Source organism: Dromiciops gliroides, chromosome 6 (assembly GCF_019393635.1).
Source record: "Dromiciops gliroides isolate mDroGli1 chromosome 6, mDroGli1.pri, whole genome shotgun sequence".
NCBI classification, from domain to species: domain Eukaryota; kingdom Metazoa; phylum Chordata; class Mammalia; order Microbiotheria; family Microbiotheriidae; genus Dromiciops; species Dromiciops gliroides.
The window spans coordinates 271,468,946-271,483,285 of NC_057866.1; the positions used below are offsets into that span (position 1 = coordinate 271,468,946).

The following is a 14,340-nucleotide window of genomic DNA, read 5'->3' on the forward strand; positions in this document are numbered from 1 at the left end:
TCTCCTTTCCTCTCCATCTCTCTGTCTCTCTGTCTTGTCTCTGTCTCTGTCCGTCTCTGTCTGTCTGTCTGTCTGTCTCTCTCTCCCCCTCCAGTTTCTGTCCATTGATCTTAGTTCCACCCTCTGGGGTCCCGGTAGTAATGGCTAGAGTACCAGAATTGGAATCAGGAAGGTCCAGATTCAGATCTGACCTCAGTTGCTTAATAGCTATGTGAGTCAGGGCAAGTCATTTAGTTTCTCTGTGCTCCAGCGTCGGCCACTGGAAAATGAGGGATGTGACTGGATGACCCCACGGCCTTTTCTGTCTCCATATCTGTGACCCCAAGTCTAATCCCTCCTGCATATGACACCTCTTGAAATATTTGGACACTTCCATCTTCCCTAAGTCTTCTTGTCCCCAGGGTCACCACCCTGGTTTCTTCACTCTGGTCTTCTGTGACGTGTTCTGCAGTTCCCTTGTCCTTTTGGTCTCCTCCAGAGTAGAGATGCTCCAGCTAGTTGGTATTGACAGGCCATGTGGACTTGTTTTCTTGCAGAGTATGGCTCCAGTCTGGAGGATGATGTCATTGGGGATACTTCTGGATACTACCAGAGGATGCTGGTGGTTCTTCTGCAGGTAATATCTTGGCAAGGGGGGAGGGGGAGGTGAGGAGCTCTATACCATTAGCACTGCTGAGCTGAATCTATTAAGTAGAGTGTTTCTAAAGCGTGTCTCTCTCAAGTCTTGTCTCATTTTCAATGTATGGGATTACCATCAGTTTAACCAATGGCTGTGGCCATCTTTGGTACTGGATGCCTTCCCCTCATGCCTTATCATGGCATGAAGGGGTGTTGGAAGGCTGTGTCAAGGAAGGCCAAGTCTTGGGAGGTTCTACCACAGTGGAAAGGGTCTGATAGGTCCAGTGACAAACTGTGTCTTTCTCTTTCGGGGAGATCCAAAGACAAAATGAAAAACAACTTGACACTTACTAGCTGTGTGACCCTGGGCAAGTCACTTAACCCCAATTGCCTCACCAAAAAACCAAAACAACAAAAAAATCAAAACCTAAAATGAAAAACAACTCCTGCCCTCAAGGAACTTACATTCTTTGGGGTTGGGGTGGGGTTATGAAATGCACATGAGTAAATAAATACTACCTAGTTAATTGCAGGAATGAGAGAGAACTGGAACTGGGTTGGTAGTGGTCTCTGAGCTGTGTGGAGTGTTATTCACATAAAGCTATTAAAGCTTTAATAAGCTTATGCTGCACTAAGACTTATGTGACATACCGTATATGACCCAGCATCTGTCCTAAAGGAGCCTACATTTCAATTTAGTAGGGACAATGAGCTATCCACCATGTTTTGTTAGAGTGCCCAACACGATGCAGGACAATTTGCTGGGGGGAGTCCAAGGAGGGATGACGATTCATGGGGATGGGGCGTGGGAAATGCTTCTGAGACATAGCTTTTTGTTTGTTTGTTTTTTTGCGGGGCAATAGGGGTTAAGTGACTTGCCTAGGGTCACACAGCTAGTAAGTGTCAAGTGTCTGAGGCCAGATTTGAACTCAGGTCCTCCTGAATCCAGGGCCAGTGCTTTATCCACTGCGCCACCTAGCCGCCCTCCCGAGACATATCTTTGCATCCATGTCCTGTGCCTGGAACACACTCTCTGCTCTTGGAGGTCTTCTCTTCCATCAAGGTTCAACTCAAATGCCACCTGTTTCATGAAGCTTTCTCCCACTTTCACCATCCCCTACTATATCTGTCTGTCTATCTATCTATCTGTCTGTCTGTCTATCTATCTATCTGTCTGTCTGTCTATCTATCTATCTATCTATCTATCTATCTATCTATCTATCTATCTATCTATCTATCTATCTATCCATCCATCCATCCATCCATCCATCCATCCATCCATCTATCCATCCATCCATCCATTCATTCATTCATTCTTTCCCCAAGATAGCTCTGTATCTTGTTTTCCTTTCAGTGAGACCTCAGTTTAGGAGGGCAGTGGGTGTTCTAGCTGGTACTGTGATTTAACATTGTGGTGTCCTGGATCTGTTACAGGCTAATCGAGACTCTGATAATGGATTCAATGAAGACCTAGTGGAGCAGGATGCTAAGGTGGGTGAAGACTGGCCCGTCGTTGTTGTTGTTGCTCGGTCCTGTCTGACTCTTTTCTTGGCAAAGGTACTGGACTGCTTTGCCATTTCCTTCTCCAGCATACCCCCATTTTACAGGTGAAGAGCTGAGGCAAATAGGGGCTAAATGATTTGTCCAGGCATCCAGTGAGGGTCCGAGGCTGGATTTGAAATCAGATCTTTCTGACTTGAGGCCTTGGGCTCTATGCACTGTGCTGCCTGGCCAGCCACTTGTTTACTGCCAGGTAAATTGAAGTGGAAGGTTGATGCAAGGGACCCAGTGTGTGAAATATCAGGCTACAAAAATAGGCTTAATAACAAGCCACTTAGAAGTTAGAGTATAGACCTGTGGCAACAAAACATCTAATTTACTCCATAGGGGAAATTAAATAAGACAGGAGCGGCATGGAGAGAAGCTTTGAGATAATGTCAGCGCATGTGGGTTGTCTGCTGAGAGGGCGACAGATCAACCAAGGATTGTTGGCTCATAGATTTAAGCTTCATAGGATTGTAGATTTAGGGCTGCTCGGGACCTTTGAGGTCATTGGGTCCAACAGGTAAGGAAGCTGAGCCCTAGAAAGAAGGAAGAAAGGCAGGAATGGAGGGAGGGAAGGAGGGAGGAAGGGGAAAAAGGGAGGAATAGAGGAAGGAAGGAAATAAAGAAGGAAGGTAAGGGGGCAGCTAGATGGCACAGTGGATAAAGCACCAGCCCTGGATTCAGGAGGACCTGAGTTCAAAAGCAGCCTGAGACACTTGACACTTAACTAGCTGTGTGATCCTGGGCAAATCACTTAACCCTCATTGACCCAAAAAAACCCAAACAAACAAACAAAAAATGGAAGGGAAGAAAGGCAGGAAGGAATGGAGGGAGGGAGGGAGGAAGGAGACGAAGGAATGGAAGAAAGAAAGAAGGAAGCAAGGATGGAAAGAAGGAAGGAAAAAATAAGGAAGAAAAAAAGAAATGAAGGGAGGAAAGAAGGACTTATTTATCAAGTACTTATTATGGGTCAGGCACTGTGGTAGCGCTTTAATAATAACTGACATTTATATAGCGTTTACTATGTGCCACAAAGTGTGTTAAGTACTTTACAATTATTTTCTCATTTGATCCTCACAACGACCCTGGGAGGTAGGACCATTATATAGATCTCCACTTTACAGGTGGTGAAACTGAGGCAAATAGAAGTTAGGTGACTTACCCAGCCACACAGTCAGTAAGCATCCAAGGTCTTCCTGCAAAGTCTTTCCAACACAATTAGAGGGATAAACTAAACGAGAGGGCTTCTTTGGTCCTTTTCAGCCCCAGAGCTTAAGTGAGGCTAAATCCCTTCTCTCTGGGCCTCCCTTTTCTCGTCGGTCAGATGGGGAGGGGAGTCTCTGAGGTCTCTTCCAACTCTAGATCTAGGGTTGTAAGTCATTTCCCCCTAAGCCTCAGTTTCCCATCCATAAATGAGGAGGTAGGAGTGGACGCCCTTCCCCCCAGCTCTGAAGCTCTGACCCTACCCAGCCTGTCCCAGTGCCGGGTGAGTGAATGCCTCTCCTCTTCTTGGCAGGGGGGTAAGAAGAACTTTTTCCCCCTTCCCCAAAGCCATGAAAGAACCTTTTATGCCTGTGAGGTTTGTGGTCCTTGGAAGATTCTTGGGACTCCTATCAGTGAGAACATTCCAGCTGCCTCGTTGGCCCCTCCCAAATGAATGCATTCTTTGTTTTAAGCCAGAGACCCCTTTGGTGTTCACAGCAAACACTTCATTGGGCGAAGTTCCCTTAGAGAGTGTCTGAATGGGCCATCAAAGACATTCAAAGACGTGGCATCGGTTCCACACGATCTGCCCATTGGTGAGAGCCTGGGCAAGGTCGGGATGAGGTTAGGGAGTTTACATTGCTCTAAGCGAGACTCAGCAAGTACTCACGTAGAGTGAAGATGGGCTAAAAATGTCATGTTCTGTACCCAGGAGTCTCACGTTGCAGGAGTGGGCTCTTTTCATCTCGAATTACACTGGAAAATCCAGCCTGCCTTTTCTAACCTGGGCCCCATTGGGGGTAACTTGTGCCTTAGTCACCTCACAAGGACATGCCCACAACCGCCTTCTTTGGCAGCGATTGTTGAGGCCTTGCCAGAGCTTTTACAGCTAAGACTGGGAGGGTGAGAGCTCGGGAGGTGTCCTGGCTGGGGAGGAGGGGAGACAACAAGCTCTCAGATAATGCAGCGGGTTTGAGATCTCAGCATCTTCAGAGGTCAGAATTTTTGTACCATGGACCCCTTCAGCAGATACATAAGCATAAGGTATATACAAACCAAGACAAAGCAAAAGCAAAATGCCAAAGAAGGTCTTCAAAGAAGGCGTAGGGAGGAGCTATCGGAGAGGGCCTGATGGAAGAGGAGACACACTTGAGCTGTGCTTTGAAGGAAGCTCGGAGGAGGTCGGGGACCTTTCGGCACACAGTGGACTCTGTTTGTTTGCTGGGGCAGTCGGTCACACCGATCTAAGGATCACAGGGAGTTTATGGTTCTAGTTTTGCTGCCTCTGGGGCAGGCACAGGCTGCCCTAGGTAGATTAATGCAGTGGGTCAACATGGTTTGATTGTTGTGGCTAAACAATAGAGGCCTCTGATCCAGCTGGCCGGGCCATGGACAGCTGCTCCCAGCTGCTCCCAGCTGGCGGGAAACAATTCTGGACAAGCAGGAAGTGTTATAGATCTGAGCTAGACTGGGCTCCAGCCAAAGTGGACTTGGGTACCTGGCCTGGGGCAGGGGAAGAAGAGGGCTTTGCTATGTCCCCAGCCCCTCCAGGCAGCCTCTTGGCCCCAGAAGTAGCCACCATGAGGAGGTGGTGGCTGGGTTGGGTGAGGGGGAAGAGGAAAACTTGCCTGTGGGCAAAACCACCCAGCAGAGGAATTCCTGAACCAGGCCTCCGGAAGGGAAGAGGCATTCCTGGCATTCCTAGACCCAGTGGGAGCTGGGGCCAGAGAGACAGAGGTGGGGGAGGATCCCATCTGCAGCTTGTCTCCCAGACTGGATTCCCGGGACAATCTGGGATTGGCGGGATTGGGGAATACACCAAGACTGAGTCAGGTCTGTGTAAACTTAGACCTGGGCTTGCTGGCCACAGGAGACACGTTATTATATATAACAGGGCAGCTGTTCTAGCATCCTTTTACTCAGCCGTCCTCCTACTTCCTCCAACTATTTGTGATTATTAAGGGAGCAAAACAAAATGAGGAAAAGATCACTGTCTTTGGAGCCAAAGGACCCGAGTTCAAATTCAGCCTCTGACACTAAGGTGGGACCAAGGGCAAGTCACTCCCCTCCACCTGCCTCAGTCTCCTCATCTGTAAAATGAGGGATTCCGACATGGCTGAAAACAACAGAACAACCACCACAGTAGTCGGGAAGTTTATTTTTACCCCGAAACCAAATAGTCAAACTTAGAGTTGGAAGAACTTCAGGTATTACCTAAGTCAGCACTTGGAACTATACTATCCCTAACCGTCAGCCTCTGCTTGAAGATTGTCAGTGACAGGGAACTCACTGTCTCTCATGATGCCCCCACGCTGGTTTGGGGTAGCTGTTGGGGGCCTAGGGCACGGGGCACTTTTACAGTTAGTCTGATATTTCTATTGTCTGACCTTTGCTCTTCACAACTACACCACCTGAGTGAGATGGGTGGTATTTGCTCAGTCATTTCAGTATTTTGGTCGTGTCCAAAATACTGAAATGACCCCATTTGGGGTTTTATTGGCAAAGATATTGGAGTGGTTTGCCATTCCCTTCTCTAGCTCATTTTGCAGAAGAGGAAACTGAGGCAAACACAGTTTAGTGACTTGCCCAGGGTCGCCCAGCTAGTAAGCGTCTGGGGCCAGAATTGAACTCAGGTCTTCTTGACTCCAGGCCCAGCACTCTAGTAACTTGAAGAATAATTCTTGGCGTTTGTTGTAAAATTCCGACTTTCTAAGAAGACTTAGCTGAGCAGGGTGGAGACTCTCACTGTTTTGCCAGAGGAATGAGCTGCCTCCCCTGAGTAGTAGTGGAACCTCCACCCTGAGCTTAGAAAAGGAAGAGGCTGAAAAGCTCTCACTGGGAAGTCGTAATTCTACTCCACCTATCTATCTATCTATCTATCTATCTATCTATCTATCTATCTATCTATCTATCTATCTATCTATCTATCTATCTAGTTTGTTTTTTAGTGAGGCAATTGGGGTTAAGTGACTTGCCCAGGGTCACACAGCTAGTAAGTGTTAAGTGTCTGAGGCCGGATTTGAACTCAGGTCCTCCTGACTTCAGGGCCGGTGCTCTATCCACTGCGCAACCTGGCTGCCCCTATATATTTTTAAATTTTTAATCCCCCCCCCAATAAATATTTCTTAAGCACTTGCTGTGTGCCAAGACCTGTGCCAAGATGCAGAACTACAAAGATCCTGGCCCTTGCCCTATCATGCCTGCTTCATCGTTAGTCCAATCTGCTCATGGTTGATCATGGCATCAAGTAGAATTCTGAAGTCTCTCAGAGGTGTTTGCTTTAGGGTGTTGTTATTGTGTAGCAATTGTATTGTGCTCCTGATTCTTCTCACTTCACCCTGCATCAGTTCATAAGGGTCTTCCCTAGGTTTCTCTAAAGTAGTCCTTTTTGTAATTTCTTACAGCATATTGAAGTCGAATTGATATAAATATAATTTGGAAGTCTTTAAACCGTGTTCTAAAAGGACCTTAAATACATGAGGACTGAAATAATGGGCTTTTGTTTGGTGAACCACAGGACCTGTTCCAAGCGGGGGAACTAAAATGGGGGACAGATGAAGAAAAGTTCATCACCATTCTGGGTACTCGCAGCGTGGCTCACTTAAGGAGGGGTAAGTCAAGAGAGGAGGAGGGTTAAACACTTTTCACAATTTTCAAAGGGTTTGACCCACTGTACAAGTAAAATATTTTAAAGAATTGACTCAAATCACCATATTTCTGGGTTTACCAAAATGACCTAAAAAAAATTCTTTTTAAATCTTCAAATCATTGCTTTTCATTGTGCCTCTTATCTGATACAAACACACAAGGGAGGGACGCTGGAAATTGTTGGGGTGGGGTGAGGGTGAGCAATAGACAAGGTCTTGGACTTGGAATCTGAAGGTCACTTGTCCACAAAGATTTGTGGGATCTCAGGGTCATAGAGATTTAGAGCCAGAAATCACTTGAGAGCCCACCCTGTCCAATCCCCCTCATTTTATAGACGAGGAAACTGAGTTCCATGGATAGGAAGCAACTTAGCCCAGGCCATTGAGATTATAAGTAACACAGCTAGAATTTGAACCCAGGACCTCTGATACCAAATTCATCCCCTTTTTTCCTATCACTCTTCCTCTTTAGGTTCAGTTGCTAGGGCTGACATTTATTAGCCCTGTGATATCGGTGAAATCAGTTAACCTCAATTTAGCATCAGTTGCTTCATCTATAAAATGGGCTGAAGAATACCAGTGATAATTTATGATTTTCAGAGATTCTTATAACTGCTTTATGAGCATAGAAAGGTGAGAAAATTGGCATGCAGAAATTAAGTGACTTTCACCACGCCAACGGGTGGTATGGTATAGAGGACAGAACACCAGACTTGCAGTCAAGAGAATTCAGCTTCAGACCCTGCCTGAGATACTTAGTTGTGTGACTCTGGGTAATTCGCTTAACCTCTTTGTGCCTCAGTTTCCTTATTTGTAAAATTAGGGCATTGGATGGCATGGCCTCTAAGGTCCTTTCCAAATCTAAATCTTTGATGATCATAAGTCATTTTATTTCTCTGGGTCTCTGTTTCCTCATTTGTAAAATGAAGGGATGGATGGATAGAGAGTCTTTGGAGTCCCTACAAACCCTGTGTCTGTTATTCTGTGTTGCAGCTGAGGGGCCTGAGTATAAGATGGCAGGTTTACTCACAGCAAATAAGGTGCTGGAAAAGGTACTTAGGTGCTCCTTACCCATCATTACCCAACATGTGATCTGACAGAGATTAGGTGCCTTGCTTTGAGACTCACCTCTAGCTCTATCTATCTATCTATCTATCTATCTATCTATCTATCTATCTATCTATCTATCTATCCACTATTATCCATCTATCCTTTATCCTCTGTCATCCATCTATCCATCTGTCCATCTGCCTTGTCTCTCTACCTCTCAATATCAATCTATCATCTATCAGTCATCTATCATTCAATCATTTATCTTGCCTATCAGTCTGCCATCTATAATTCTCTTATCTTTCTTATCTATTTATCTCTGTCTTCCATATCTATAAATCCATCATCATTCTGTCTCAATGTCACCTATCAATCCATCATTTATCTATGTCTACTGTCTGTCTATCTATCTACCTATATCTGTTTTGTTATAAAGAGAAAATATTCTTTAGAGGGTCTAAAGGTTAGGTTAATGAGTTGAAATTTAACTTCTTATCTGTAGAGGCATTGTCGAGAGTTCCTCTTCTCAAGATTCCTTTTGAAGCTGTTGCTGAGAGGGTCATTAAAAGGTATTTTGGCTGGCATGGATCACAGTGTTTCTGTAACAATATTTTAGGGAAAGTACCATTGGAAAAAGAGGGGGGATTCAGGAGCTGCCTGGAACTAAAATATTCCTATGGGGCATCTTGACAATTTCCCATCCCATTCTCTTGAGATAACTTAGGGAAATCACTTGGCAAACCTTAAAGCACTATATAAACACCAACCTCTTCATGTCCAGTCACCAGCATCATTATTTTGCTTTGTGACTTAGTGATGTCTCCTGCAGGGGTCCTGGACCACCAGCCAACCCTAGGCCATCACTCACTCTAGACCCTCTGCTGCCAGTGGTTAAGAAGATACCAGTGCCTACTTGTGTTGCCAGGGCCCAGGCTCTAGGCTACCTGCTGACCCTTTCCCCTAGAATGCTGGCCGCAATCTCCTCTCTCGTTTACAAAGCCTTTCATTTCAGCTGAGTGGACTGGTTGACTGAGTGGGACTGTCAGGGAAGAGAGATATTCACCTAAGTAAAGCAAAAGTTTCCATTGTTTTTCAGTGTTTGATAAGTACATGACGATATCAGGATTTCAAATCGAAGAAACCATCGACCGGGAAACATCGGGTCACCTGGAACAGCTGCTCCTTGCTATTGGTAGGTGATCTCACAGTTTCTGGGGGTTGAAATGTAATATTTTTATATCAGTCAACAAGTTTTTGTTAAGAATGTACTATGTGCCAGGCACTGACAACAAGGGCATACTGGAAGAAAATGCCTGGATATTTTGGTCTGAGAAATGAATAGCTGTGAGTAAAACGATCAGGAGTTTAGTCAACGCTTGAGCTCTCATTCAAGATTTTGCTCAAAGGATAGAGACCATCTCACCATGTGGGTCCCTTTTTTGGGCCAACTGGAAGTTTCTCTTCTTCCTTACAAGGGTGTGTTGTTATTTAGTCATTTCATTTATGTCCAACTGTCCATGACCCCACTCAGGGTTTTCTTAGCAAAGATATTGGAGTGGTTTGCCATTTTCTTCTCCGGCTCATTTTACAGATGATGAAACTGAGGCAAACTGGTGAACTGACTTGCCCAAGGTCATACAGGTAGTGACTGAGGCTGGACATGAATGGTCCTGGTTATAAACCTAGTACTCTATCTACTTTGCTCTAGCTGCCCAGGGTTGTGCTGGCAAATTTTAATAACTCTTTGAAAAAAATGCATGGCACACGTTTAAGTTTAGTTTGCATTATTGACCTTTTCCCCATCACTTTCTTAAATCTAAACAGTCAACAAAACAACCAACCAAGTCCTTGTTTGTAGTTGATTTCTGAGTATAAATACTCACACTGAAAAATTTAACAATTGGCTCTTATCAGCTCCAGAATACCTCTGCCTCATAACTCTCTATTAGTATAAAATTCTTAGAATAGACTCCACCTTCACCTCCACCTCTTCAGTGAGACTTGGAGTCAGGAAGATGTTGCTTTGAATTCCACCTGAGGCAGGTCACCCCCTTCTCAGTCTCAGTTCACTCAGCTGTGAAATGAGAGAGATCTCTAATGTCTCAGGCACAAATAGATGATCAGTCATGTGATCTCTGATCACATCATAGGGTTCATGGAGAGGAGTAATATAGAAAATGACTGGAAAAGTCGGGATGGAAGAGGTTGTGAAGGGCTCTAAATGCCCTTGATCTTGGAGGTAGTAGGGAGCCACTGGACACGGACCTTTGTTTTGTAACAACTTGGGGACTTGAATTAATGGAACGAGGCTCAATAGCACCTGACTTGTCTTATTTCTGTTGTCAGTAAAGTCTGTCCGAAGTGTACCTGCCTACCTTGCCGAGACACTCTACTATGCCATGAAGGTATGTGAATCCTCTAAGATTTATTTTTCTTTCTAACTCTAATATTTTTCTCTGTTTCTATTTCAACTAATTAGCTAACATGATCTTATTAGACTAAAGGATCATTCTGCCTGAATAGATACAGTTCAGGGGCAATATCATAAAATAGAAAGAAGATGGGATTTGAGTTGGAATCCAGGCTCTGTCACTGTCTCTGTCATTTTGAGGAAGGGCCTCAGTTTCTTCCTCTGTAAAATGAGGGAGTTGGACTCAAGGACTTTGTTATATCCTTCCAGCCTTCAACTTGTGCTTTGATGATGTCTCTGTGCCTCAGTTTCCTCTTCAGTGAAATTAGGATGCTGGGCTAGATGATCTCTAAGGGACTGTTCCAATTTTAAATTCCGTGATTCTAAGATTTCTCTCTATTTCAAATGTACAGCTAAATTCTTGTTCTTTAAATTACCAAATTTATTTTTGATGTGTTTGGATTTAAATTTCTTGTCAAAAATGTGCTTAAATGCTGATCTCAATATGAATAAAGTTATTTCTAAGACTGAAAAAGTTTCTGAACGGCTTGGTTAATAAGGTGACAATAATAATAATATTTGGAGAATGTTAGCACTAGAAAAGAACTTAGAAGTCACAGTCTAAACATCATTTCTTGTAAATGGGGCATAGTTTGGGCAGCGACCTGCTTAAGATGCTACAACTTCTAAGCAGGAGGATTTGGATATAAAATCCGGGTCTTCTGACCTGAAACCCGCAATTCTTCCTTGTATACGATGCCTGCACTTGGCTCCATTTTCCTTGAGATTTTTAAGTTTCAAGGCACAGTAGAATAACAATTTGGAAGCAGAGTAGACGTCAATGTTCTATATACCAGTGTGTTCAATGAATTAGAGGATTAATTTAGGGGGGTAGTTTTTTTTAATTCTGCTACTCTAGTCTGAGATTCTACCGTTTCAATTCTGTGTAACACCTCCCTCCCGCCCCATTTCATTTGCAGATTCCCAGAAGGCCACCCCAGGTTCTTAGTACATAGCAGGTTAACATCTCCTTCAAATTACAGTTCATGAGTTCCCCCCAGCATGGCGTAGGGGATAGGACACTGGATTTGGAATACCTGATGGAAAATCCCGCTAAAGACGCGTACTAGTAGTGTGACCATAGTCAAGTCATGTTTAGCCTCCCTCTCCCTTAGTTCCTTCATTTATAAAGTGAGGGTGTTAGATTCGATGACCTCTAAAGTTAGACAGAGGATGCACAATTCAGAGCAAAAACACTTAATGAAATAGACTAATAAGAAACACCTTCTTCTCACCTCGACCCAGCTAGAACCTGGAGCTTAGGCTCTCCTAAGGACTTAGACCCTCAGTGGGAAGGATGAAAATGCATAGGGATCATATGTAGGAATACACATGTGGGCAACACATATGGTCAGGACATTTTTATTGAGAAAAAACCATAGGAAGCATGTGTGGCCTGATTATGTGTGTGAAGAAGCAACTCATACCTCTGTTGCTCCAGAACTGCTATCACATTGCTGTCTGTTGGACCTTTTCCCCGCTGGACATCACTTTTTTGCTGCTGTCCACCTGACACTGCTTCTTCATATAATAGTTGCTCTTCAGCTATTGAGATATCACTCCAGCATTCTCTGGGGTATGCTGTGGTTAGTAAGTCTTCCCCTGCAGGGAGTGCTGTAGCATTGTTACTTAGCGGTTGTGAACTGCATATCTCTCAGCCAGGCTGCACCAGAAGGGAGCAGATGACTAGACTAAAATCACATTTATTCCTTGAACTAGTTTATCCTCTGATTTACTCATCCCAACTTTCAGCTCACTTAAGATTATAAGTGCATTTTAATTCTTAGTTCTTATCTCCTTTGCCGTTGTCTGGGACCAGTATTCTCAGTACTTTTCTTCCTAAATGATCTAATTGAGACTACCAGGAGGAAACTGCTTTCAAATTCTCTCCATCCTGTTCCTCTGACTATTTATCACTGGAATGGGCTGGGTGGAGAAGACTGAAAGAAAAGGGGACCTTTGTCCCACTTTTCATGGTAACCAGTCACAACCTGCTCTCTCTACATATAGAATGTTTTGTGATTGAGTTTAATGCGTTAAATGAGTTAAAGTTAAATGAGTTAAAGTTTCCCATTACCTAGAAACCAAGGAATAAAGAACTACTTTTAGCTATTTTTTTTCTTTAGGATTTGTATATCTTTGATTTCTTAATACTAAGATTTAAGTATTCTTTTCAACATTCCCCCCCCCCCCGCCCCCGCCCATATCAGTAATACAGAAAATCTGTCAGTCTTTTGATTTATACGTAATTTGCCTTTTTTCTTTTTCTTTTTTTTTTAAAGGGGGCTGGCACTGATGACCACACTCTCATAAGAGTCATAGTTTCCAGGAGTGAAAAAGACTTATTCAACATCAGAAAAGAATTTAGAAAGAACTTTTCGAATTCTCTTTATTCTATGATTAAGGTAATAGAATCTTGTGTTCTTGGACAAATTTCTTCTCTCTTCAGGCCTCAGTTTCTTGATTTCTAGAAGTGAATGAATTGGAGCAGATGACCTTTAAGGTCCCATTTGTTTTCAGAACAACAGTAAATTCTTCATAAACACCCAAAGTTATGTGAACAGGGTGAGTTGAAGAAGGCATTATTTTGCTCTCTGCTTCAAGGCTATGTAAAGTTTAGAATTCTAGGGTATTTAAAAATTTGGTTAAGAAGCTGAGAGACTGGGGGCAGCTAGTTGGCACAGCGGTTAAAGCACTGGCCCTGGATTCAGGAGTGCCTGAGTTCAAATCTGGCCTCAGACACTTGACACTTTCTAGCTGTGTGACCCTGGGCAAGTCACTTAACCCCCATTGCCCTGCAAAAAAAAAGAAGAAGAAGAAGAAGAAGCTGAGAGACTGTGTGACATTGGTATAGAGCCCTGGACCATGGGTCAAGAGACTTGTGTTTGAATCCTGCCTTAGTCATATAGGGGGTGAAGTCAGAAAGTTAAAAATAACTCATTTTTTGAGGAAACACCCAGTATGGCATTCCTAACCTGAGAGTCACACACATGGATTTCCTGGGGGGTGGGTATCAGATGACTGTCCTTTCTTCCCTTTTTGTTTGTTTGTGTGGTTCTCCTCTTCCTGTGACTCATGTCTCACAATGTGATTTTGGGCTGCAGGATGACACCTCTGGGGACTACAAGAGGGCTCTCTTACTCCTCTGCGGTGGTGAAGATGACTGATCTGGCCTCACAACAGAAAGCTGCTTCCTCTGTGCCTGCCTCCCGGTGCCTTGCAGCTAGCCTCCCATTTAGACTCATTTTAGTATGTTAGTGCTTTCTGTATTGCCTTATTCATACTAGCATGCTAATGACTGACCCCTAAGTGGAAGCAAGTTGTAGAAGTGATTGCTGTGCTTCCTTCTGATCACCACATCGAGGTTTCTGTACTTCGTGGGCTGTGGGATCACAGAGCACTCTGCAGGGGCAAAAGACACCTTTAACTCCTCCTTAGGGACTAAGTTTAGAGCCTGGCTCTGGTATATATACAATTGTCACATTATAATAAGATTAAAAAGGAAATTTGTGTTACAATAAATTGTATTGGCTTCCACATTTTTTTTTTCGTAAATGAAAAAACTTTGTGCTACCTTAATGAAAACCTTAATATTAGAAACTCCTGGACGGGTGAGTAATCAAGTTGTTTTGCTTCTGAATGGAAGCTGCAGTATGACGGGGCATATATTCAGAAGTACAAGGGGAAACAAACATTTCCTGTCTTAGAGGCCATTGCTGCTTGGCAGGATATACTCCTCTCTCCCACCCCTCCAATGGTGGTGTCTTAAACATGTCAGGTTAATGGTGGTATGATTGGAGAAATGGG

General features: G+C 43.9%; 1 protein-coding gene across 1 annotated transcript in view; it reads left to right on the forward strand.

Annotated features, from left to right (window-relative positions):
- Positions 1-14,055, forward strand: part of ANXA5 (annexin A5) — a 56,159-nt gene extending 42,104 nt beyond the window's left edge. Inside the window, exons 7-13 of the mRNA XM_043973221.1 lie at positions 537-616; positions 2,053-2,109; positions 6,884-6,977; positions 9,160-9,255; positions 10,410-10,468; positions 12,816-12,938; positions 13,638-14,055. Of these exons, the coding sequence (XP_043829156.1) occupies positions 537-616; positions 2,053-2,109; positions 6,884-6,977; positions 9,160-9,255; positions 10,410-10,468; positions 12,816-12,938; positions 13,638-13,700 (572 nt within the window). The 3' untranslated portion in view covers positions 13,701-14,055. The remainder of the gene's footprint in view (positions 1-536; positions 617-2,052; positions 2,110-6,883; positions 6,978-9,159; positions 9,256-10,409; positions 10,469-12,815; positions 12,939-13,637) is intronic.
- The last annotated feature ends 285 nt before the right edge of the window (positions 14,056-14,340 follow it).